The following is a 27,179-nucleotide window of genomic DNA, read 5'->3' as shown; positions in this document are numbered from 1 at the left end:
GGGCTGGGGAGGGCATCAATGGGAACTCCACTAACTTGAACAGGAGGATGTTACTGGCCAGATTTTATGGTAGATGTCCTGCAAACAACGGGATGGTTGGATAGGCTGGAGTGAGCTTGGACGGCAACTTCAGCATTTGGAGCCTAGGACAATACTAGACTTAACAGTCTACGGCCCAGAAATATCAAAGAAGAGACAAGTTAATCTAATTATGTATTTTTAATGAGTATAACTTATGGGCAGACTGAATGGACCGTTCAGGTCTTTATCTGCCGCCATTTATCATGTTACCTGGCAGAAACCCAAAGAGTAGCAACATTCCAGAGCTGAGATTGTGATGTCATAATGCCTCATTCCACCAATGCCTAAGAGCCAACCTCAGCAGTGATGTCACAATGGATTGATTAGATGGCAACTTCATCAGTTGGAACCTAGGACAATACCAGGTGGACTTTACAGTCTACGACCCAGAAATATCAAAGAAGAGACAAGTTAATTTAATCATGTATTTTTAATGGGTATAACTGGTTGGACCGTTCAGGTCTTTATCTGCCGTCATTTACTATGAGGCCCTTTTATTAAGGTGCGCTAGCCGACTTAGCGTGCGTTAAACATTAGCACGGATTAAACACTAACGCATCCATTATAGTCTATGGACGCATTAGTGTTACTATGTATTTGCATACAATGGAAGTAGTACAACGCAAATAGATCTCATGCAAATTCATTGAGGAAACCCTGAAAACCTGGACTGGAATGCGGCCTTCGAGGACCGTCGTTGGACATCCCTGGCTTAAATGCGTAATACACGCAAACAAATAAATGTAAGATCTTCATTCAGGTACGCAGGGCTTTTCTCTCTTCGAGCTATTTAGTAAACCTGACAAATACAGATCAAACCACAACCTTCCTTTATCTGAGGATGATCTTCTCCAACCCATCTCAAGTTTGTCTTGACATATTCAGGGGACTCTGCCTTTGCCTCTTATCGGCTGTGAACTCTTTTTTTTCCCCGAAATCTGTTCCAGTTGGCCTTCGGGTAACGGCATCTTGGATGGTCTCTCGATATTTTCGTCAATCCTCCCTGCCCTCTTTCCCGACCCCCCCCCTCAACCTTTTGCTACATCTCCCCATTTCACCGTCCTCTCTCCCCGCTACTTCCACCATCATTTGCTTCCTTTCTCGTCCCTCACTTTTTGATTTCTCCTCTCATTTAATTTACTTCTTAACGTACATCGCTTTGCTGTCCTTATGTGCTAATGGTGGAATATCAAAGCTCATTTAATTAAAAAAATAGTTAACTTTACAACACATAGGACCTCTTTTACAAAGCCGGTCCTGAAGCCCGTAGAGTTTTGAAGGGCTTCGGGGCTGTTGCCACGCGGCTTTGTAAAAGAGGCCGATAGACACTTTATCTGAAAACCGACACTGGGTTTGCAATAATATCAGTTTTCTTTATTCTTATATATATAGAGAGAGAGATGCAAATTGTTAATATGCAACAGTAGCTCAAGATAGGGGAACCAGAAAAAGCACAAGAATCCGCTGTAGCGGCTAAGTGTAGTTGGCAGTGGAATATTGTGGGGGCAGTGCCACTGTGTGGAGGGCAGATAGTAGTGTCGATTCGTGGTGACAAGGGCATCTGTAAGGGTAATTGTGTTGGCAGCAGGGCTCATGTTAGGTGTCCTGGCGTTTTGTGAGCAGGACATGGTAGGTAAGAAAGGGGAGACTACTGGAGGAGCTGCCAGTGGATCTGACAGATGAGGGGGTGAAGGTGGTGCTAGGAGACATGGCGGTAGTGAAGTTTGAGTAAGGTTTGGAGGTGGTGATGTAAGAAACGCCAAAAAAGGGTTCCTCACGCTCTTCGTCCGGGATATACGGCTTCCCTAATTCGGCCGTCATATCTATGATCCATTTCACGTATTTGGAGACTCGAGTGTAGACTCCAGGGCGCCGCTTCTGCGCGCAGCCCTTTCCCCAGCTTACGATCCCCACCTCGTACCAGAAATTGGTTTTCCAGTACTTGCACATCAGGGGCCCGCCGCTGTCGCCCTGTGGGGGAGAAGGAAAGAAATCGTCAGCGCGCTATAAAACGGTGACGGGACAAAAGCGCGCGAGACAAACGCGCACCGACATTTGAGAGCAAGACTTCAGCGCGCCGCTCTAAAAGCTTATTTTTAAGGGTCCCGACAGGGGGTGTGTGGGGGGAACCCCCCCCCCCCCCCACTTTACTTAATACTGTTCGCGCTGCCGTGTTGGGGGGGTGTGGGGGGTGTAACCCCCCACATTATACAGAAAACTTAACTTTTTACCTATTTTTTCAGGGAAAAGTTAAGTTTTCTGTATAATGGGGGGTTACAACCCCCCAAAACCATCCCCAACGGTAGCGCCAACACTAGTAAGTAAAGTGGGGGGGGGGGTTCCCCCCACCCCATCCCCCATCAGAGCCCTTTAAAATAAGCTTTTAGAGGGGCGCACCGAATTCTTGCGCTCAATTGTCCGCTCTCAAATGTCGGCGGGCGTTTGCCCCGCGCGCTTATGACTGTGAACCCTATAAAACACAGCTAGAACTTAGGGGTCCTTTTATCAAGCTGCGGTGGGGGGGTTTATCGTGCGTAATACCGCGCGTCATACTGTCTGCCGTGCTAGCCACTAACGCCTGCATTGAGCAGGCGTTAGTTTTTTAGCCGGCCGCGGGGGTTAGCGCGTGACGAAATGTCCGACTCGCTAACCCCGCTAGCGCGGCCAGATAAAAAATCAGTCCCTGTCTATGCTTTTACACACACACACACAAACTAACTCAGATATGCAGAACAGAGATGGCTCATAAAGCCCATCTACGTTCTGCTGGGTATATTTCCTGGCGCAATGCCGCAGACCCCCCCCCCCAGTTCACCCCTTGCGTTTCCACCAGTTCTTCACAACTAAGGGACCCTTTTACTAAGCTGCAGTAAGCACCGATGCATGCTTCCTGCCGCTTCAAAACAGCGCTAGCGGGGGCGCTCACGAGCCATGCAGATTTGATTTTACGTATCGGGATTTATTAACCACCTTTTCTTGAAGAGATTCGCCCAAAGTGGTCGGCACCCGCACACTACAAAAAATACCATTTTATTTTTTTAGCGTGGGGACATGTTTGGAGGCAGGGAGGTCACCGGTTAACATGTGGGCATTGGCACAGGTTGATCAATTAGCTCAGGATGAGCACGGGAGCCCTTACTGCCTACAAAATAAGTGACGGTAAGAACTCATGTGCTAATGACCACACACTAATTTCAAAATTAGCGGGTTGCCACAGTGCCTGCTAAAAAGGTGAAGGCCGCTTTTTAGCTCAGCTTAGTAAAAGGGCCCCTAAGTATCTCCTTTGCCTAACCTGGGCTCTTTTTTTCTTCATTTCCCCAAAAACCCCCTTCCAAGTTTCCATCATCCTTTGTGTGAAGAAATATCCCATTGTTACAAGCAGGCCTTTTTTTTTTAATGGCAGAGGTAATTAGTACTGCAGTCCTAAAGCAGTGGTCCCCAACCCTGTCCTGGAGGACCACCAGGCCAATCGGGTTTTCAGGCTAGCCCTAATGAATATGCATAAGAGAAATTTGCATATAATGGAAGTGAAGGCATGCAAATCTGCTCCATGCATATTCATTAGGGCTAGCCTGAAAACCCGATTGGCCGGTGGTCCTGCAGGACAGGGTTGGGGACCACTGTCTTAAAGAACAAAGCCATGTTTCACCCCCATTGTATGCAAGGACTTGTAGTTCTGATTTCCAAATTGTATGCCCTGAGAAAAGCAAGACTACAAATCCCAGCATGCAGTGGGATAAGCCTAGGACTGGATTAATCTTGTCAGGCGAATCTGGAGTAAGTTGGCAATCCTGGTACAGGTACCCTGTTTTCCTGGGGGGGAAAAAAAAGTACTGCTCGTGAGTCTATCCAAAAATTTCTTGTCACTAAGAACAGGTTTTTTTTCCTGTGCATTATTTATATCTTTAAGATGTATGAATGTTTCTATCATACTCCCTCCCTCAGCAATCATGTATTTAATTATTTTAGAATTTAAATACCACTTATAGCCTAAGTGGTTTACATTCAGGTACTCAAACATTTTCCCCTCTCTGTCCTGGTGGGCTCACACTCTACCTAATGTACCTGGGGTAATGGGGGGGGGGAAGTAAGTGACTTGCCCAGGGTCACAAGAAGCAGTGTGGGATTTGAACCCACAACCTCAGGGTGCCACACACTCCCCACATTTAAGTCCTTAATTCTGATCGCATAAGGCCCTGTTAGAGACATTCAGATATCTCAAACTGTATTATCATAAGTAAAATGTAACCTGGCAAGAGTCACGTCCTCCTTCTTCATAACCCGCACACAGCATGTTGCTTGTTAATGTGGGGTACCACTTCTTACATAGACTCTGTTTTATGAGGGCCATCTCCACCTTCTGTAGGTGTTTGGTAGCTTTTGCTCGGCCTGAAAACAAAGAAACCCACCAAAACATTTATAATTTACTGACTAAAAGTAAACGCTCCCCTCCATATTATTTTAGAAATGTCAAAAGATGGAACTGGGACAGTGGCAACGCTGCATACCGCATTTCAGTCCGGGCTCAGATCTTCCGTTTCCCGGGTCGGCAAGAGCCGGAGATACTCAGAAGCAGGCACTCCAAGTCCCTGGCGGGAAGGAGTCCCAATCATTGCACACCAGGAAGGATTTAAGATCGTGAGCGCAGGGACCTTTGCTTCTGAGATTTTCTCAGGGTTTCTTCGATTAAACTGCGCTGGCAGTTTCTAGCGCGGGGAGCCGCGCTGCTCCCGACGCTCATAGAGTTCCTATGAGCGTCGAGAGCGGCGCGGGCCATTCAACACGGCTCTCTGCGCTACAAACTGCGCAGTTGAATAGAAGAGGGGGGGAGGGGGGTTAGTGTTATTTGGTTCCTTGCATTTAGATTAATCATCCTTCCAAAAAATGATGAATTTGGGAAATATTCTCTTCCTTTACCTTTTTTTTTTTTTGCTATTTTTTTTTTAAAGGTGTTAATTATTCTTATTGTTATTCTGATTATTATGGGGAAAGATAATGAAATATAATCATGAGGAAGCGCTTAATTGAGTGAAACGGGGACGCTCCGTTGAGCTATTTACCATCTAAAGCAGCCGGAAGTTATAAGCCAGTGTTTTTCAACCTTTTTACACCTATGGACCGGGAGAAATAAAATAATTATTCTGTGGACCGGCATCGGTCCGTGGACCGGCGGTTGAAGAACACGGGGCTAAGTCGTGGGCCAGACCCCGCCCATCTCTACCCAATCTCCACCCTAGACCCCGCCCCCATAATAGTACTAATTGCACCTTGCACGTCCCGTGCCTCATCTGGAAGCCTTCCCTCTGACGTTGCAACGTCGGAGAGAAGGCTTCCGGTGCAGGAGCAAGACGCCCGTAGGAACCACTGCCCGTGGCTTTGTGCACTGAATCAGTGAGGAAGAGGGAGCTGGCTCGAAGATAACGCCGCATCGTTCGCACCGTGGATCAGCGGTTGAAGAACACTGGGCCAGACCCCGCCCATCTCTACCCAATCTCCACCCCAGACCCCGCTCCCATAATAGTACTAATTGCACCTTGCACGTCCTGTGCCTCATCTGGAAGCCTTCCCTCTGACGTTGCAACGTCGGAGAGAAGGCTTCCGGTGCAGGAGCAAGACGCCCGTAGGAACCACTGCCCGTGGCTTTGTGCACTGAATCAGTGAGGAAGAGGGAGCTGGCTCGAAGATAACGCCGCATCGATCGCGCCGTGGACCGGCGGTTGAAGAACACTATTTTGGGCCTGATGCACATGCTGGCCCTGTGGACCGGCAGGAAATTTCTGTGGACCGGCACTGGTCCATGGACCGGTGGTTGAAGAACACTGTTGTAAGCAACAGCTGAGCAATTTTCCGGTCACTAAAGCCGGGAGCAGAAAGCGCCAGCGGCATATTTGGACATAAAGCTAAGTGCACTGAAGGCTTTAACATGCTTTTTGTCCCTTAATAGTGATTGGAATGGATATGATTATTATTAATCCAAATATAAAAACCAATATTTAAGAAAATAAAAAAATGTTGAAAGAGTAGGGGGATATAAGAGACTAATGATAGCTCGCAAGTGGCTGTTCTGACTAGACAAGTCCTAAAATCAGACAGCCGCGAGCACTTGAGGTCATCTTTCCCTATAATAATCATAAGAAGAACATAAGAATAGCCTTACTGGGTCAGACCAATGGTCCATCAAGTCCAGTAGCCCGTTCTCACGGTGGCCAATCCAGGTCACTAGTGTCTGGCCAAAACCCAAGGAGTAGCAACATTCCATCATCTCAAAGAATAGCAAGATTCTGGAACCCCCAAAGAGAGCCACATTCCTGAGCTGAGGTTGTGATGTCATAATGCCACAGTGCCTCAGAGCCAACCCCATCAGTGATGTTACAATGGCTTCATTGTCCTATACTTGGCACACATAAGAGCATAAGAAGAGCCCTACAGGGTCATCAAGTCCAGTGGGTCCATCAAGCCCTACAGGGTCCATCAAGCCCAGTAGCCCGTTCTCACAGTGACCAATTCAGGTCATTAGTACCTGGCCAAAACCCAAGGAATAGCAACATTCCAGAATCTCAAAGAGTAGCAAGATTCCGGAATGCCAAAGAGCAACAACATTCCATGCTACCGATCCAGGGCAAGCAGTGGCTTCCCCCGTGTCTTTCTCAATAACAGACTATGGACGTTTCCTCCAGGAACTTGTCCAAACCTTTCTTAAAACCAGCTACACTATCTGCTCTTACCACATCCTCTGGCAACTTCAATCATATCTCTCATCAGCCGTCTCTTTTCCAAGCTGAAGAGCCCTAACCGTTTTAGTCTTTCCTCGTACGAGAGGAGTTCCATCCCTTTTACCATCTTGAGAAAACCAGCAAAAAAAAGTAAAGGAAGAGAATATTTCCCAAATTCATCATTTTTTGGAAGGGTGATTTGCCATACACATAGCATTTGAAGGAAAAGATTGTCCCTGCATTTAGATGCCTCCAGTTGAAACAGGTTCTCTACACCAGTGGTATTCAACCCAGTCCTCAGGGACCACCTGGCCAGTCGGGCTTTCAAAGTCTCTGTCATCCATATTTTCCACCTTGACACGACCAGTGACGTACTTAAATGACATGATTGAGACATTTAAGTACGTCACTGGTCGTGTCAAGGTGGAAAACGATATATTCTTTCCCAAGGGACCCTCGGTCACAAGGGGGCACCCGCTCAAACTCAGAGGGGGGAAATTTAGTGGTGACACCAGGAAGTATTTCTTCACGGAAAGGGTGGTAGATCACTGGAACAAACTTCCGGTGCAGGTGATCAAGGCCACCAGCGTGCTCGACTTTAAGAATAAATGGGACATCCACGTGGGATCCCTACGAGGGTCAAGTTAAGGAACTAGGTCACTAGCACTCAGACTCAATGGGGTGGGTCAATAGAGTGGGCAGACTTGATGGGCTGTGGCCCTTTTCTGCCGTCATCTTTCTATGTTTCTATGTTTCTATGGTGGTTATCCTGAAAACCCGACTGGCCAGGTGGCCCCTGAGGAATGGATTGAATACAACGGCATCTACACCAGTGTTTCTCAACTCGGTCCTGGCGTACCCTCTGGCCAGTCGGGTTTTCAGGATACCTGCAACGAATAGGCATGAAAGAAATTTGCATACGATGGAGGCTAGGGTTACCAGATTTTCCGGAATGAAAATTTGGACCCATGGCCCTGTCCCCCCTCCCCCCCCCGGCTCCCCCAGTTCTGCCTGGTCTAGCCCCATTCCGCCCGAGTCACGCCTTGTTCCGACCCCGGCCCCGCCCCTTCAACCTCTTCGCTTGTCGGGAGGGCATCTGCGCATGGGCTGGGGTGGTGTGATGACATCGCACACGTGCACCGTGTTGAATTCGCGCATGCGCAGATGCCGTCCTGATGCCGCTGCTAGCTGGAAGCTTTTCAAAACCTGGACAAAGCTGTCCGGACCCCTGGACATGTCCTCGAAAAGGAAGACATGTCCGGGGAAATCCAGACTTCTGGTAACCCTAATGGAGACAGTGTATGCAAATCAAGTTTATGGATATTCATTGTGGATATCCTGAAATCCTGACTGGCAAGGGGGTACACCGAGACCGAGTTGAGAAACACTGCTCTTCACAAGTTACACTAATATAAATAAAAATTACAGTACAGTATTGGATGAAACTGGGAAGATTAAGAGTTTTCCTGACCTTTCTATTGTAATGGGAGGGGGTCCTGGATCATTATATGCAATTGGTAAATTATATTAATAAATTGAAGAGATTGAATTTTTCTTGTGGAGTTCATGACAGAATTATTTCTCTTTTTAATCAATGTGATGATGTGCCTATTTCAGTTTCTTTATTACACAAGTGGTGGCGGAATATATTACCTCCCCGTACATAAGATAAAATTCTACAAAATTGGAATGAGGAGTTGGGAATTCAGATTTCTCTTCTTGATTTTACTCAATCTATTAATAGACTACCAAAGATTATAAAATGGTGTGTTTGGAGAGAATGTACTTATAGAGTTTTGCATAGGGCTTATTTTTCCCAAATTCAAGCTTTTCGAATTTAATAGATACTCCAATTTGTATTAAATGTAATAAAGATCCTGGCACATTATCTCATGCTTTTTGGTTGTGTCCCTTGGTCAACTCATTTTGGTCTGCCATCCTATTATTTTTGGGTTCTTTATGGGGTAATTCGATAGTGGGTTGTCCTAGGGGAATAATTTTTGGTAAAGCATCAGCTTGTGGGTTTTTTTGGCCAACTAAAATGTCTTTTATTTCAGAAAGCCTGTATGATTGGGCATAAATGTATTATGCAATTTTGGTTGCAGAAAGAATCTCCAAGTTTTTGGCATTGGAGGAATCAATTACATCGCTTATTTTTATTTGAGAGTTGGGAGGTTCGAGGTTCGCCTAAAAAAACTCGTCTTTTTATGGAGGTTTGGGATCCTTATATTCAGAATTTTTCACCAAAAATACGTTATCATTGGTTATCAATGATTTATTATGAAAATTAGGTTTACTAATTACATTCCAGTTATTTATTTTAATTCTTTATTTTTGTCAACTTTCGTCCAGGGTGAGGGATTTCATTTAGGGGAAGATAGTGGGTAGGGGATGGAATTAAGGGGGGTGTAGATAAGATTGAATTAATTCATATGGAAATTAAATTTGAAAGAATGATTTAAATTTGTATGAAATTTATTGTAATTCTTATTGTATTGAATGTATTTTTGTATTATCCTATTGTACTGATTATTTGATTCTTTCAATAAAAATTGTTATACATAAAATTACAATACAGGCAGTCCCCGAGTTACAGACGTCCAATTTGTGTACGACTCGTACTTAAGAACGCGCTTGCAGCTTCATTTGATTTCGCTGAGCAGTATTTCCAGTGGCCTAGACTCCTCCGCTTCTCCTGCAGCAGATTCAGGAATGATGCATGGTCACATTAAGAACAGTGTGTGGTTTTGCATGCTGTACCTTAGAGGGAACACTGGTAGGGACAGTTGGCCCTTTTGTCAGCTGGGAGCAGAGGTAAGCAGGAAGAATCTTAAAATCTACAAGTTCTGAGTTACATACAAATCCGACTTAAGAACAGCTTTAAAAACATAACTCGTTCTTAACCTGGGGACTGCCTGCACTCATAAACGTCAGTAAAGATGCAACAAAAAAACCAAAAAGAGAGGTGTATAGTGTGCTTCTGAGATCTGTTGTCTAGGTTACAACTGAGGAACATTCTGGAGAGCATGCTCCTAAGAACCACCCAAGAAAGCATGATGTCATGGAGAGAACAGGAGGCGTTTCCTTGCGCGTTTTGGAGGGAGGCATAAAAGGGCGTGCAAGCTAGGGCCCACCCACCCCACCCACCCACCCCACCCACCCTTCCTGGATGTGTAATGAATGTAATGAAAAAAGAAAGAAACATGACCTTAATTATAATACAATAAAATTAGTCAATGGACTCCATATATCTTTAAAAGACTTATTATTCCCAAAACGTTCTGCCATCATCTTTTCATATTTGTACGTGGTACACACAGTTACCCACCAAATAGTAAAATGAATCCTATCATGATTTTTCCAATTATGGGTAATCAGTTGAACCCCTATTCCTGTTAATATCATGAAAAGGCGATTTTTAAATTTGTCTAAAGTAGGTTTGACATGAAGTAGAGTACCACGTATTATCGCCTCATATGACAAGGGGATAGATGATTCAAGAATAAGATTTATTTGTCCCCAAATTGACTTCCAGAAACTCATCTGTAGCATTTCTAATCATTGTAAACCGCATAGAACTTCATGGTCCTGCGGTATATAAACTGTTATTATTATTATATAACTCAAAAAAACGAGGGTAATCAAATTATCAAAGGTGATATGTAATATATGCACTATCATTGATCACCTAAAAATATTTTATAAGTCTCAAAATATGTTCAATTCATGAATATGACTTATACAAAGTGAACATTCAGACCCACAGTGAACAAAGATCCCAGTGAACAAAGATCACGGAGTAGCTGTGCAGAGAGACCATCATAATGTTCACAGTCTCACCCACCAGAACCAGTACAGAGCATACAATAAACCAAATCTATGTAGAAAAAAACTGTAATAACTTATCTTGGTTTATGGTGGGAAACAATCAACAGCTGCTCCGGGCACCTCCTTAAAGTTACAACAACATGCAAACAGATTCACCGACCCCCCTACACAGATTTGGTTTATTGTATGCTCTGTACTGGTTCTGGTGGGTGAGACTGTGAACATTATGATGGTCTCTCTGCACAGCTACTCCGTGATCTTTGTTCACCGGGATAAAGTTGTGGGTCTGAATGTTCACTTTGTATAAGTCATATTCATGAATTGAACATATTTTGAGACTTATAAAATATTTTTAGGTGATCAATGATAGTGCATTATTATTATATAAAAATAAAGTGATCCTGATTATTATTACTCACTGGCCACTACTGTGCCCCATCCAACGACGTAACATGTATGCCAGTCTTTGTGTTTGAATTTTGGTGTAGGTGGGAGGCAAATGGGCATCTTCATCAGATTGAAAGTTATGGGCGTGGAAAGCAGCAACAGGGCGATGTCATTGTTGTCGTTCCAGGAGGTGTATTTCGAATGGACGACAACCTTCTGCACCTCCATCATCTCCTTATTTTGGCTAAGAATGGTCGCGCCAACTTCGACTCTCATGTTCTTGGACCTATAACTGAGCACAGAGGACACAGCACAGACCCTCTCAGGACCAGCTTCCATTAGGGAGATCTTGATGTTAACGCAAGAACGTAGGAACTGCTAGCGCAGCATCCGCGCCCAACTGTTAGGCGTGGACCTATACATCAGCTGAAAACCGGTGTAAATCATGGCATATAAATTGAGCGCAGTCCCGCCCCCCCAAAAATGACATAACTCTGCACACCTCTCTAGTGAACACCCTGACCCGCCCTTGCTCCTCCCACGGCCACACCCCCTTTTCAGTTTTGCCCTAAAGGATTGATGTGCGCACTGCGCTTTGCAAGATGCGTGCGTCAGTCCAAAGTTTTGCCAATTAAGGCTGACAACTGGCTGTTAGTGCCTAATTAATAGCACTAATTGTCTCATTACCCAATTAAAACATACGCGCAATTTTGAGCGCCATATATAGAGTCTGGTCCAAAATGTACACGCGCCAAATGTTTGCACATATGGACTATGCACAGGTATTCCCAGTCGCCTAGGCCCCCTTTTACTAAGGTGCAGCAGAGGTAAAGGTTTGGACAAGTTCCTGGAGGAAAAGTCCATAGTCTGTTATTGAGAAAGACACGGGGGAAGCCACTGCTTGCTCTGGATTGGTAGCATGGAATGTTGTTGCTCTTTGGCATTCCGGAATCTTACTATTCTTTGAGATTCTGGAATGTTGCTACTCCTTGGGTTTTGGCCAGGTACTAGTGACCCGGATTGGCCACCGTGAGAACGGGCTACAGGGCTTGATGGACCATTGGTCTGACCCCAGTAAGGCTGTTCTTATGACCCGAGGCACCACATGCTCCGACGCTGCTGTGACACTCACCATGAGCGTCAGATTAGCGTCGGAGCATTTAGCGCGCCGGGCCACAGTAGAAATGTCTGCTAAGGCCTAGTAAAAGGGAAGGGGTAAAACGCGGATCTCACGGACCTGACGGACCTCGCGGATCTAAACCCGTACGGCCTTAAAAATCTGAGGTCCGTGTCGGTCCGTGTCCGTGGCGCTTGTAGTTTCTGTCGCTGACAGACCTTGATGAGATTTTAGCGCTGACGGATCCGTCTCAGCATAGGGAGGGAAAAGTGTTAGGATCCGTCAGCGCTAAAAATCTCTTCGAGGTCTGTCAGAGCCAGAGATTAGTGCTGGAGCGGCAGAGCAGAAGCCAAGAGAGCGGGGACATAGGTTTTGGACGTGCGTTATGGAAAAGAAGTCTCCAAACTCCAGCACTAGTCTCTGGCTCTGACAGACCTCGAAGAGATTTTTAGCGCTGACGGATCCTAACACTTTTCCCTCCCTATGCTGAGACGGATCCGTCAGCGCTAAAATCTCATCAAGGTCTGTCAGCGACAGAAACTACAAGCGCCACGGACACGGACCGACACGGACCTCCAATTTTTAAGGCCTTACGGGTTTAGATTTGCCAGGTCCGTCAGGTCCGCGTTTTACTCCTTCCCCTTGGCTTCTGCTCTGCCGCTCCAGCACGAGTCTCTGGCTTTGACAGACCTCGAAGAGATTTTTAGCGCTGACGGATCCTAACACTTTTCCCTCCCTATGCTGAGACGAATCCGTCAGCGCTAAAATCTCATCAAGGTCTGTCAGCGACAGAAACTACAAGCGCCACGGACACGGACCGACACGGACCTCCGATTTTTAAGGCCGTACGGGTTTAGATCCGCGAGGTCCGTCAGGTCCGTCAGGTCCGCGTTTTACCCCTTCCCCTAGTAAAAGAGAAGGATAGTTTGGAACTGAGGCAAAGTTGTGATCTATTCCCCTATTCTCTAAACTACGTGGATGCAAGCCTAGCATTTGGTACATATCTACACTATCTGCAGAGCAGGTGGAAAAGTGTAGTGGTTAAAAGTACAGCCTCAGCACCCTGAGGTTGTGGGTTCAAATCATGCTGCTGTCACTTAATACCCCCATTGGACCAGGTCCTTTGACAGATTGTGAGCCCGCAGGGACAGACAGGGAAAAAATGCTTCAGTATCTGAATAAATTCACGTAAACCTTTCCGAGCTCCCTCGGGAGAACAGTATAGAAAATTGAATAAATGAATTAATTTGTGTGTTTTACAAAACAGGCTATAAACAAGTGTCCCATTTTGCCAGTTTATCCAGATATTTGAAAACGGCCTAAACTCCTTATGGGTAAGTTTCAAGTTTGATAAAGATTTGATCGATCGCTTAATCAGAATTCTAAGCGATGTACATATTACTAAAATTATAAAATTTAGGGAACAATACAACAAGTGACAAAACTAAGTCTTACAAGACTAATGAGTAACACTACAGACCCATGAAACACAAGGAGATGAAGGGGGAGGAAATACAGTTTGTTTGATAGTAAATAAGACGTTCAAGGTCACCGTACCTTAAGAAGGACATGGCGTTACTCGAGAGGGTTCAGAGGAGAGCGACGCGTCTGATAAAGGGGATGGAAAACCTTTCATATGCTGAGAGATTGGAGAAACTGGGTCTCTTTTCCCTGGAGAAGAGGAGACTTAGAGGGGATATGATAGAGACTTACAAGATCATGAAGGGCATAGAGAGAGTAGAGAGGGACAGAAAGAGAGACAGAGAGAAATAGAGAGAGAGAGATATAGAAAGAAAGAGAGAGATATAGAGAAAGATTGGAGAAACCGGGTCCCTTTTCCCTGGAGAAGAGGAGACTTAGAGGGGATATCATAGAGACTTACAAGATCATGAAGGGCATAGAGAGAGTAGAGAGGGACAGAAAGAGAGAGAGAAAGAGAGACAGAGAGAGAGAGAAAGAAAGAGAGAGAGAAAGGGAGAGACACAGAAATAGAGAGAAAGAGAGAGAGAGAAAGAGAGAGAGATAGATAGATAAAGATTGGAGAAACTGGGACTCTTTTCCCTGGAGAAGAGGAGACTTAGAGGGGATATGATAGAGACTTACAAGATCATGAAGGGCATAGAGAGAGTAGAGAGGGACAGATTCTTCAAACTTTCAAAAAATAAAAGAACAAGAGGGCATTCGGAAAAGTTGAAAGTTCAAAAAGAATACCAGAAAGTTCTTCTTTACCCAACGCGTGGTGGACACCTGGAATGCGCTTCCAGAGGATGTAATAGGGCAGAGTACGGTACTGGGGTTTAAGAAAGGATTGGACAATTTCCTGCTGGAAAAGGGATAGAGGGGTATAGATAGAGGATTACTGCACAGGTCCTGGACCTGTTGGGCCGCCATGTGAGCGGACTGCTGGGCACGATGGACCTCGGGTCTGACCCAGCGGAGGCACTGCTTATGTTCTTATGTTCAAGGGAAAAACAAGAGGGAAGGAAAAATCAGTATACTTCAAAGAAGCTATACAGTGTAGTTAACTATTTGCCGATGGTCCTTGGCGTTTGTGTGGAACGATTGTTTTGTTTTGCCTGTAGATGCATTTGATTCCCTCACAGAAGCTGGTACCATTCTTCGCAACAGATAAGCAGGCACTACACTAGCAGGGCCTGAAAATACCACAAAAGCCTACGTAGCAAGCCTAAAGGTCATAAAAACATAAGATTTGACGCTTCCGGGTCAGAACAGTGGTCCATCATGCCTGCGGCGGCCTTTAGGTCAAAAACCAGTGCCCTATTTGAGTCTAGCCTTACTTGCGTAGGTTCTGTTCCAGTAGGAACTTATCCAACCTTTTCTTGAATCCCTGAAGGGTGTTTCCCCCTATAACAGCCTCTGGAAGAGCGTTCCAGATTTCTACCACTCTCTGGGTAATAATAAACTGCGATAGGCAGTAGCACGCCTCACACTGAAAAGGGTTACCGCAGGACATGTGGTTGGCATCCTATGGTAGAATGGCCAATCTCCACATGCACACCAAGTGCTAAAAAATATTTTTAACTATTTGGGAAGGGGGACGTGTTAGCACATGCTAACTGATTAGTGAGGGACTAGCGTGTGAGCCCTTACAGCCAAGTTCTGTACAAGGATGGCCAGAGACGCTTAACTTTGGAATCATCGCACAACTTAAAAAAAAAAAAAATTAGCTTAATTGACGTGGTAATTGACTGTGCCAGTTTTCAGCCAATCAAAAAAAAAAAAACCCCAAACATACAAATCACCAATTAAGAGTTTGGAGCTGAATTCTTAGGTCGCCTAGTGACCCCCTAAGTCGAGGCGCCCTCTGACACCTATCTGAAAAATGGTACACCGACAAAAGCGCGCAGGTCATTGGCGCGCCGACAATCCCACCCCGACATTTGCACGGAGGACAAATGCGCACCACTGCTTCCGCCGGTTTGAGGCCTTCCCGTTTGCGTTCTGAGGGGAGGTTTGGGGGGGAAGCCCCCTACTACACTTAGAACTCCTCGCACTCCCTTTGTGGGGGGGGGGGGAATCACCCAGTACACTGAAAACTCCCGTTCTCAATCCCATTTTTGCTCTTTGGGCATTTTAAGTGCAAGGGGGTTCCCCCATTCCACAACCCCACTACCACCACCACCCCCAGCAGGAGCATAAGGATTTCTTAATGAAGTGGGGAGGTTCCTCCTCCCACCCCCCCCCCCACTCAGAGCTCAAAGGGGAAGGCCTGAAAGCAGCGGAAGCGGCAGCGTGTATTTGTCCTGCGCGCAGTTGTCGGGGCAGGATTGTCGGCGTGCCAATGTCCAGCGCGCTTTTGACAGGTCACCCTGAAAAGTAGACGTGGTTAGGGGCAAAGAATAGGTGTGGTTGACTTAGCCATTCCTTGGCATCTCAGTTAGGTGGCAGCAAACCAGGCACAGTAAAACCTGTCCTAATGTACTGGCACCTACCTCTTGGGTGCCTAATCATGCCTAAGTGCCGTTAAGCGGGAGTCTATATAGGACACCTAGCGACTGATTGACAACCACGATGAGCTAGGCCTACAATGTTGCCATTTATAGAATCTAGCCTTTTATACCTACAAAATGGGTAGAGGTAAACAGTGGCATAGTAAGAGTGGGGGCTGGGCGGTCCGCTCCGAGCGCCGGTACCCGTCCTCCTCTCTCCTCCGCACGCATGCAACCCTTCCCTCGCACCTGTTTTATTTCCCCGGGAAGAGAAAGGGAGGGAGCGCGTGGCAGGGGTGGGTCAGGAAAAAGAGGGGGGCGGAGGAGAGGTGGGGGAGAGGCACCATCGCCTTGGGCGCCACTCACCCTCACTACGCTGCTGGCTTATGCGGTAATATTTTTAATGGCCCATGCGCTAATAGCGCAATTGGCGCGCGGCCATTAATTCCCAGAAATTGGGAAATCGGCCTATTTCCAGCCGCGTCAAAAGTGGTCTTGGCAAGATATACTGCCTACCTTGTAATACTAAGCAACCTCAAGAAGCTTTGGAAAGACAGAATGCCCAAATCTCTCAACTTGATTTACAAAACTTATCTGCCATCCTGGAAGAGTCTATTTCAGATAAAGTATCCCCCCCCCCCCCGCAAATTTGCGGTTCGCAAATCACAGACTCGCTCATTCGCGGTCTGCTCTGACCGCCTCTTCCTGTAGTAAAGTTGGGCTACACCAATCAGGAGCTGCTTTGACACGCAGCCCAACTTTACTACAGGAAGAGGCGGTCGGAGTAGACCGCGAGTGATTTTCTTCACCCGCTGGTGCTCCAGCTGCCCTCTCCTGCCTCTTGACAGGCGAAAAACCGCATTTGCAGTTTTTCAAAATTCGCGGGGGGGGGGGGAGGGGGGTTCCTGGAACGGAACCCCCTGTGAATTTCGGGGGAGTACTGTGCCTCTATAAGAACAACACTCTTGGTATCTTTTGTCTTCCAGCAAGACCTAGAGGCATTTAGGAAGCAATATTTTCGATCCTCAAAGGATTTATTCCGCGGTAAAAGGATTTGGGCCTATCAGGACGTCAGTAAGGGCTCCTTTTACCAAGGTGCGCTAGCGTCTTTAGCGTGCGCTGAAGATTAGCGCTACACGGAAAATGCTAATGCCAGCTCTATGGAGGCGTTAGCGTGCAGCGTCTGCTAAGCGCAGACTTAGTAAAAGGAGCCCTAAGTCTACACAAGAAAGAAGAAAGCGGTTTTTGTCATTAAGACAAGAAACTAAATCCCTGGGGGCTTCGTTTTTACTTGCCTATCCGTGCAAGTGTATAGTAAAATACACTTAGGTCAAATATGTGTTCTTCCTCCCAGAACAGCTCAAGGCTTTTTTGGAGCTAAAAATAATTGCCTGGATTTAGTGCTATGGTTGTTCCTTAATTTGTTTACCTTATTGTTTAAAGCAACTTCTCTGACTTTTTCAGCTTAAATCCTTCTCAATTTTTGGTGGTCTAAGAAAGGATTAAAGAGCATTCATAAGAACATAAGAATAGCCTTATTGGGTCAGGCCAATGGTCCATCAAGCCCAGAAGCCTGTTCTGACGGTGGCCAGTCCAGGTTACTAGTACCTGGCCAAAACCCAAGGTGTGGCATGCTACCAATACAGGGCAAGCAGTGGCTTCCCCCGTGTCTTTCTCAATAACAGACTATGGACTTTTCCTCCAGGAACTTGTCCAAACCTTCCTTAAAACCAGTTACGCTATCCGCTCTTACCACATCCTCTGGTAACGCGTTCCAGAGCTAAAACTTTTCTCTGAGAGAAAAATAAAATTTCCTCCAATTGGTTTTAAAAGTATTTCCCTGTAACTTCATCGAGTGTCCCCTAGTCTTTGTAAGTTTTGACGGAGTAAAAAATTGATCCACTTGTACCCGTTCTACTCCACTCAGGATTTTGTGGACTTCAATCATATCTCCCCTCAGCCGTCTCTTTTCCAAGCTGAAGAGCCCTAACCGTTTTAGTTTTTCCTCATACGAGATGAGTTCCATCCCCTTTACCATCTTGGTCGCTCTTCTTTGATGGTAAAGGAGATGGAACTCCTCTCGTATGAGGAAAGACTAAAACGGTTAGGGCTCTTCAGTTTGGAAAAGAGACAGCTGAGGGGAGTTGTTTTGTTTTTATATGTGAAGTAACAATATACCTACTGTAGTTCTATAACAAGATGTTTATTTTCTTATAAAATATGTTGAAATTATAAATAAATAATAATCATAAAAAAGTGGCCTTGGCGTGTAGAAAAGACCAGCGATAAGGGCGACCTAAGGCCACTTTTGCAGTGGCTTTAGTAAAAGGACCCCATAAGGAGTTGAAAATACCAAAAGAGACCCAGTAAAATATAAAAGGTGCAGGGGCTTAAAGAAGTACTGAAGATGGGGGGACACAGAAGTACCCCAGAAAACCTGGGGAACATTGGGATGAAGGAAGGTAAGATACTTACATTGGATCCTGGAAACAGTGTGCAGCTGAAAGGACCCACCAAGCGTCCAGGATGGCTCCTCCGCAGAAAGGTTCGTTGAAGAGCTGGAGGCTGACAGCCCAGGGCCATTCCCCAGGTTGAGCATTGCTGCCACCAATTATCCGACTTTGGTTGGCACTGCGGTTCATACTGCGGTCAAAAGAAAGGGCAAAGTCTGGTCGAAATCCACAGCCTGAAAGAGAGGAAATTTACACAGTTACATGTCCATCCCCAGGATTCTGACTATATTTTTGCCCACTAGACATAGAAACATGATGGCAGATAAAGGCCAAATGGCCCATCTAATCTGCCCATGCACAGCATCCACTATCTCTAATCTAATCCTTAGATTTGCATACCGGGTCATCTTCTGATTTAGAAGCTCGACTCGGTTTACACAAAGAAATTGAAGGAGTAGAAGATAAAATTCAAAATTAACTTAACACCTACCATTTCTTCCAATAAGAATAGTTATTTAAAATGTAGAAAGTTTCATTTAATGAGTTTCAAAATGTAGAAAAAGATGTGTTTTTAATGATGTTCTGAAGATTTGAAGGGACGGAAATGTTCTAATCTCAACAGCAAGCTTGTTCCAAATGGATGCAAATAGATACGCAAAAGATCGAGAAATGTAACCTGTGGCTTTTGACCTTCTAAAAGACGGGAAAGACAATTTATAAATCTGAGAAGTCCTAGATTTTAAGGACCACATGGAATTCAAAGTAATGCCTACCAGTGGTATAAAAATACCATGTAAGATTTTACATATTATAGTTGCAGTAATAGACTGGGAGCCAATGAAGTGCCTTTAATAAAGAAGACACATGTTCGTATTTCTTGTTTCCAAAGATCAACTTGGCGGCTGTATTCTGAATTAATTGTAATCTCCTTTTCTCCCTACGAGATCCCATACGTCTGTCTCACGCTTTCTTCAATTCAGACACAGTCTTTGTCTCCACCATCTCTACCGGAAGACTATTGCATGCATCTACCAACCATTCTGTAAAAAAAGTATTTCCTTTGATTATTCCTGATCCTATCACCTCTTAACTTCATCCCATGCCCTCTCACTCTGGATTTTCCTTTTAAAATGTCTATCGTACTCCCCTCTCCCACCTTTCCTCCAAAGTATACATATTGAGATCTTTATGTCTATCCCCCGTACGGCTTATGATGTAGACCACCAACGATTTTAGTAGACATGATATCCTCCATCTCATTCCCAGTAGGAGTGAGGCCTACTATCCCACCCTAGGGGGCCTATAATATGATTCTTCTATTCGGGTCATCAGAAAATTAATAACAACCCCCCCCTCCAATTCAATGATAGATTTCTCATTCCCTATGAACCCTCCTGTACAATTAGATCAACGGATCTCGGATTACTAACTTTTCTATCATTAAGAATGATTAATACCAAACGTCAGGACATCTTCTTTGTTGTTGCTCCTCAGTATTGGAATTCATTACCCACTAATCTGAGAAATGAGAAAAAAATTTTGACCGCTTGAAAGTTCTATTTAAAAGGCATCTGTTTAAAGAAGTGTTCACACCCTGAAGACCTTCATTTCTAGACTTTGCCCACCACCTATGAAAGAAACATCTTTTTTCTTTTGCCCCAATCTTACCTGAAATGTTCTCTTTTACTTTTACAATTGTATTTCATTCCCTCAAACCTTCCGTTTCCCGTTAGTCAAAAGGCTCCGTTCAGTTTTGCTATCTGTGTTTTAAAATTGATGTTATTATTATTTTATTTTTTTTTTACCCCTGAATCTTTTCTTATTGTAACTCGCTTAGAAATCCTGATAAGCGATCTTATCAAATTTTTAATAAGGGCTCCTTTTACTAAGCTGCGATGGTGTTTTTAGCGCGCGCAGAATGTTAGCGCGTGCTAAACCCGTGCGACGCGGCTAGAACTAACGCCAGCTCAATGCTGGCGTTAGGGTCTAGCGCGCGCTAAAACCGCTATCGCAGCTTAGTTAAAAGGAGCCCTCAGGGGTCCTTTAATCAAGCTGCGGTAGGGGTATAACGCGCAGAATACCGCGCGCTAAACCGCCTGCCGCGCTAGCCGCTAATGCCTGCATTGAGCAGGCGTTAGTTTTTTTAGCCGGCCGCGGGGGAGGGGGGTTTAGCGCGTGATTAAAAGTCCGACGCGCTAACCCCCGCTAGCTTGATAAAAGGAGCCCTAAGTTTCAAGTTTTATTAAAAATTTGATGAATCACCTGGACAAAGTTTCAAGTAGAGGTCTGCACGGGAACGGGGATCGCGGGGATCCCGCGGGTCCCGCGGGGATCCCGCGGGTTCCCCCCCTGGCCCACGGGACTCCCACGGGGACGCCCCCTGGCCCACGGGACTCCCACGGGGATGCCCCCCTGACCCACGGGACTCCCACGGGGACGCCCCCTTGCCCACGGGACTCCCACGGGGATGAAAACAACCTACCTAAATTCTGGCGATGCAAGTCTGGCGTCGCGTCGGGAAATAGCCATGTTGAGCAGTGAGCTCAGCACGTACACAGATGAAAGCCTTGCTTGCTGATTGGTCCGGCGGCCCCGCCCCACCGTGCCGCCGGACCAATCAGCAAGCAAGGCTTTCATCTGTGTACGTGCTGAGCTCACTGCTCAGCATGGCTATTTCCCGACGCGGGCATTAGGCTGTTTTTTGTCATTTCGGGTGGGGGATGGCAGCGGCAGTAGCAGCCTGAAAAAGAAATCATCCTGGCCGGGTTCGGTGTCATGCTCCGGAGCTTCTACAGCCTTCCTATCTCCCTCTCCCTTCTACCTGCGGCTCTCTTCGGCAACTCAGCAGCAGCTTCTGACGTCGGGGCCTACCCTCTGCGAGTCCCGCTTGTTTCAACTTCCTTTTTCCACAAAGGTGGGACTCGTAGAGGGAAGGCCTCGATGTCGGCAGCTTGTCTTGATCACCGCTGCTGACGAGTTGCTTAAGAGAGCCGCGGAGCAGGGGGGTGTTGCCAGGTGCAGGTAGAAGGGAGAGGGCCAGATGCAGGACTCGTGGGTGAGGGAGGAGAAGAGAGAGGGGAGAGAAACAAAAGGAAATATTTCATACTGGGCTGGGCCGGAGTGGAGAGAGGGTGGAAAGATTCTGGCTACAGGGTGCATTAACAAAGGAAAAAGGGGGAAAGCTGAAAATGGAGATAGTGACACAAAGAAGAGAAAGGGTAAGCAGGACCTTCTGAATAAGGATAGAGATACAGAGGGGACATGAAGAGGAGGTGAAATAGAGACATAGAAGTAATGCTGAAAAAGTGTGTGTGGGGGGGGGGGAGATAAAGACATTGAAAGGGCAAATGGTGAATATGGGGTAAAGACAAGGACAGAGACAAATGAAGATTCTGAAAAAGTGGTGAGATAGGGATATAGGTGAGATGGACACAAAGAAGGGTGATGCTGGAAAATAGGTGGAATGGTAATTCTGACAGACACAGAAGGGAAATGCTGGATCAAGGAGAGATGGGGCTCAGGCTGGATGGAATGAGGAGAAATGCCTTGTTGGCCCGGAACTTCCTCTCCTACGTCAGAATTGACGTCAGGGAGCGGAATGCTGGTCAGCGCGACGCTTCTGCAGGGAAAGCTTGGGACAGCGGTGGCTTGGGGACTATTCCCCGATGGCGGTGGCAGCAAACCGAGTGGCTTGGGGGAGGGCACGGAGAAAGAAAGAAAGGGGGCAGACAGAGAGACAGAAAGAAGGGGGAACAGGGAGACAGAAAGAAAAAGTTGGGGGAGAGAATGAGGTCTGGAGGAGAGGAAACATACAGGAGGCTGAAAGAAAGGAAGAAAGATTGGATGCACAGTCAGAAGAAGAAAGTGCAACCAGAGACTCATGAAATCACCAAACAGCAAAGGTAGGAAAAATGATTTTATTTTCAATTTAGTGATCAAAATGTGTCTGTTTTGAGAATTTATATCTGCTGTCTATATTTTGCACTATGGCTCCCTTTTACTAAACCGCAATATTGTTTTTTAGCGCAGGGAGCCTATGAGCATTGAGAGCAGCGCGAGGCATTCAGCGTAACTCCCTGTGCTAAAACCTACTATTGTGGTTTAGTAAAAAGGGAGGGGGTGTATTTGTCTATTTTTGTATTTTGTTACCGAGGTGACATTGCATAGAGTCATCTGCCTTGGGAAATGTATATGGCAGATATCTTTGTTTTGTGTTCAAAAGAAAAGGAAATGCATTTCTGGTTTTATTTCTACAGTGTTGAAGTACTTGTTGGCCCTTGCTGTGACTGGTGGGGATCCCCAAGCACCGCCAGCAGAGGACCTCCTCTAGAGATGGTCAGAACTCCCCTCCACCAAGCGCAGCAGTCGCTGGCAGCATCCATGAGCCACTGAGGTGCCAGCATCTGTGACTCAGGGACGCTACTGCTGCCTGCCAAGCTTGGCAAAAGGGACCCCAGGCCAACTGCAAAGGAAGTCCTCAGCTGACAGTTTGTGGGTTCTCATCAGCTGAGTATTTATATTTTATATTTACATTAGAGGTTCTGGTAGAAACCCATTTACAAAGTATGTATTCTTCCCAATTAATATTTCCAAATTAATAGTCTCTTTGCTTATTTGTAAATGGGTCTCTACCAGAGCCTTTAATTCAGTAGCATAATTAAATAAAATAACTATTTCTGAAGTTTATAGGGAAGGATGGTGACGGAGGGGATTCCTCGCGGGGACGGGTGGGGACGGAGGGGATTCCTCGCGGGGACGGGTGGGGACGGAGGGGATTCCTCGCGGGGACGGGTGGGGACGGAGGGATTCCTCACGGGGACGGGTGGGGACGGAGGGATTCCTCACGGGGACGGGTGGGGATGGGTGGGATTTTGGCGGGGACGGGTGGGGACGGGTGGGATTTCTGTCCCCGCGCAACTCTCTAGTTTCAAGGCGGTGTACAATAAAAAGAAAATAATAGGTTTTTTTTTAAAACCAAGACCTACACCTTAACCCCCCTCTTTTACAAAGGTGCGCTCTATATATTATCGCGCGCTAAATGCTAGCACGCGCGTGCTATCCTATGGATGCGTTACCGGTTAGCGCACGCGTTGATTCAGCGCGCTAAAACACTTAGGGCTCCTTTTATCAAGGTGCGCTACGGGGGTTAGCGCGTCGGACAGTTCATCAGGCGCTAACCCCCGCGGCAAGCCAAAATACTAATGCCTTGATAAAAGGACCCCTTAGCGCGCCCTAAGACTCACAATTGAGACTAAAGACGTACTGATACGGTGGGTTAAAAGGGGGAACATAAACGGAAGGAAGGGGAGCGTTAGAATTCTTAGTCCTGTTAAAAGTTATTAAAATAGCTAGTCACAAGCCGTCCTGAAAAGGACGGTCAAACATTAAATGCATCTTTGAATAAAAATCCAGTGACGTTTCTTCTCTTAAGTCCATTGGAGCAGCATTCCAAAGCGACGGGGCAGTGACTGAAAAGATGGATGTGCGCAACGCATAGACATGATGAATTGAGGGAACGGATAGAAGGTGATTTGAAGCTAAATGCAGCGCCCTTGAAGGATTAATAGTCTATTTATGAATTCGGGACAATTTGTAGTACAGGTTTTAAATGTCAAAAGAAGAATAAAACTGGAAACTCTCACTATAGACTGGCTCAACTGGGCCTGGTTTTGCTGCCACTGCTGTTTGTGGAATCATAATTCCAGTATCTCCAGGATTGGCTCTTCAGGAGCAGCTCGGGCCCCGATATGCCGAAATCACATCCCTCCTTTACATAACACGAAGCATTTTCTCTATAAATGCATTACTATTTTGTTTTCAGTGCCGGCTTTAGAAGCCCGCCAAACCTCGGCAAAATAATTGCATCATACCGACTCTCCATCACAGCTGACATAAACTTCATCAGGTACAATACCAAAGAGGCCGTCCGGAGACTGGAGCACTCAGACTGGGCAAAATGCCTCCAAAGGGTTTTCACATCCGCTACGCACCTGCCCATGAGGTCCCGGCATGCCAGAGCAGGAGGCTCAGGGACACTTTCAGCATACACCTCACAGAGCACATCCCTGGGAACAGAAGAAGGGCCTGTTAACCCCCCCCACGGTACATGAGCAACCCCAAAAGCAGCAGTCAGTACAAACAGAGGCTGATGGACTGACTGAGATGAGGAGGCAGCTACTGTAACGTCACAAAGCCAGGTGACGTCATAGTGACCCATCCACTGACATTCTAATGGCTCGGTTCAGCCAGACCTAGGCAGCCTACTTCTGTTGTAATTATATTGAGGCTCTGTAGCCCTGCTGTATTTCTTTGAGCTAGTATTGGGTCCACCTGGCCTCGGTGGCACGCAGTCGGCTAGCTTCTACTGTGCCTATTACAAATTCCAAGTTTATTTAAAATTTGATGAATCCCAAGTGTATTATATGCCTAACAAAGGAGGGAACCAACTACATACTAAAAACTGATCACGCACCATTAAACGTATCGGACATTTTGGAAACGTCAGCCAGAGATATTGCTGTACCATCTACGATGATATTAACAGTAGCTCTTTCAGTTGATAAAATGTGGTTATTGAGGCTTTTCTTCAAAAACAAACAGAAAGAATTTCTTGGATGTAAAATTCAAATGTTGTTCCTGATCTTTCAAGGGAAACTCATAAGCGTCGTAGAGAATTTCTTCTCCTGAGAGCAGGAGTCACTTCACTGGGGGGGGGGGGGCAACATTTTATCTTGAGACATCCTTGCAGAGTATTTGCCACCGTTTGCATAAGCACATAAGCACATAAGCACATAAGCATTGCCTCCGCTGGGTCAGACCAGAGGTCTATCATGCCCAGTATTCCGCACACGCGGAGGCCCATCAGGTCCAGGACCTGTGTAGTAGTCCTCTATCTGTACTCTTCTATCCCCTTTTCTTCAGAAAGTTGCCCAATCCCTTCTTGAACCCCAATACTTTACTAGAAACGCCTTCACCGGATCAGACTTTAGGTCCATCTATTCTGGCGACCCGCACATGCGGAGGCCAAGCCAGGTGCTCCCAGATGGAGACCCTGATTACCCATATCCCTCAATGTGATTTGCAAGGAGGTGTGCATCCAACTCACGCTTGAAACCCAGAATGGTAGTCTCCGTCACCACCTCCTCTGGGAGAGCATTCCAAGCGTTCACCACTCGCTGTGTGAAATAGAATTTCCTGACATCAGTTAAATATGTTTCCTTTGAACCCCAACAATTAAGTGCTTTTTCGGCAATGTCCCTTCTAGATGAAGGAAAATCAAGTTTTTTCCTTCATTTTTCGTTTATGTGTAATCTTGGAATCCTAGGTTGAGGACTTGAGTGACTTAGTCAAATTTTCTTAGTTTTTAATTTTTCTTTGTAAATTGTATTAAGGTATGATTTACACTTTATGAAGTTGAACTCAGACTAATTCACTCTCTGTACAAGTGTTGGTTTACTTGGTATGTAATAATGAAAACTTATAAATGCCAAAGTCGACAAAAAGGCGGCATATAACCCAGATGCAGCAGCATATTACTTCCATATGGCACCATAGCTACACTATTGGCCCTGAGATGCTATTTACCTCGGACTATCTTCCTCGAGTGTCCCCGAAGGGATTCCTGGGTTTTCTGGACCGTGCCATCTTGCTGGGGAAGAAAACTGTACTACATTGCTGGATTGTACCGGACTCACCGACTTTGTCTCATTGGCGTACTCTTATGCTCCATCAGGCTTCAATGGAGCGTCTCTCTTTGACTTCATTGGACACACCCAAGGGACGTTTGTATTGTTCTATTTGGGAGCCTTTTTGGCTCACATTGACTCATAAAGCTCGTAGTAATTTGCTGAACCCATGATTCTGTTTGTACTCTGGAAGATGGATTGTTTGTTACTGTTGGATATTTGGGTGGGGGGTGGGTGGGGGACCTTTGTACTTATTGTGCATACTGCGCTTGTACTTAAGCTGTTTGTTTTTTCTTGGAAAATCCCAATAAACATATTTAAACATAAAAGGCGGCATATAAGTCCCTTTCCTTCCCCCTTTTCATGGATGTACTCATGATCTGTGCTGAGAAGGGGTGAGAGGGGGGTTAAGAAATAGGAGGAGAAGGGACCTTGGGAGTGGAAGAGAGATGGAATCTCAGCTGAGGGAGAGCAGACCTTCGAAGGAGAAAACAGAGATAGAATGTCAGGCTAGTGGGATAGGGGGAAAGAAACACAAGGAGAATCAAAGACTAGAAAAGGGGAGGGGAAATTGAAAGAGAGGCCGGAGACTTTGGGGGGGGGGGAGCAGACTCTACGAATGGCACCAGAATTGGCCGGCGCCTCCATAAACGGCACTGGTCACTTATCAATCACACGCCAATGCCATTTGTAGAAGCGCGGCTACCTTGAAAGGTGGACGCCGGAAAAGTAGACCAGGGTTTTAAAGGGTCCACCGACAAATGAGTGCAGGACAATGGCACTCCGTCGATCGCGTACCGACAAGTGCGCACTGGGCAATGGTCCATCACGCTAGTGTTAGGGTAAGGTTTAGATGAGGATGATGGGAACCCTAACACGAGATCAAGTGAATATTTTTAAGTGTAGAGGGGGTTCCTTTACCACCCCCCCTCAAAAATAAAAACTAGTCCGCTGTATGCAGCACG

General features: G+C 46.0%; 1 protein-coding gene across 1 annotated transcript; it reads right to left on the bottom strand.

Moving 5' to 3' along the window:
* Positions 1 to 1,513: 1,513 nt before the first annotated feature.
* On the bottom strand, positions 1,514 to 21,066 carry LOC117350808 (serine protease 55-like). Its single transcript, XM_033925433.1, has 5 exons — positions 21,012 to 21,066; positions 18,552 to 18,762; positions 11,042 to 11,301; positions 4,331 to 4,470; positions 1,514 to 2,052 (listed from the first exon to the last, which is right to left on the bottom strand). The coding sequence occupies exons 2-5, from the start codon at positions 18,716 to 18,718 to the stop codon at positions 1,678 to 1,680; spliced, it is 942 nt and encodes a 313-aa protein (XP_033781324.1). The 5' UTR covers positions 18,719 to 18,762; positions 21,012 to 21,066; the 3' UTR covers positions 1,514 to 1,677.
* Positions 21,067 to 27,179: the final 6,113 nt, after the last annotated feature.

The sequence above is a fragment of the Geotrypetes seraphini genome, chromosome 16 (assembly GCF_902459505.1).
Source record: "Geotrypetes seraphini chromosome 16, aGeoSer1.1, whole genome shotgun sequence".
NCBI classification, from domain to species: domain Eukaryota; kingdom Metazoa; phylum Chordata; class Amphibia; order Gymnophiona; family Dermophiidae; genus Geotrypetes; species Geotrypetes seraphini.
The sequence above is the reverse complement of the archived record's forward strand: the minus strand, read 5'-3'. Positions and strand labels throughout refer to the sequence as shown.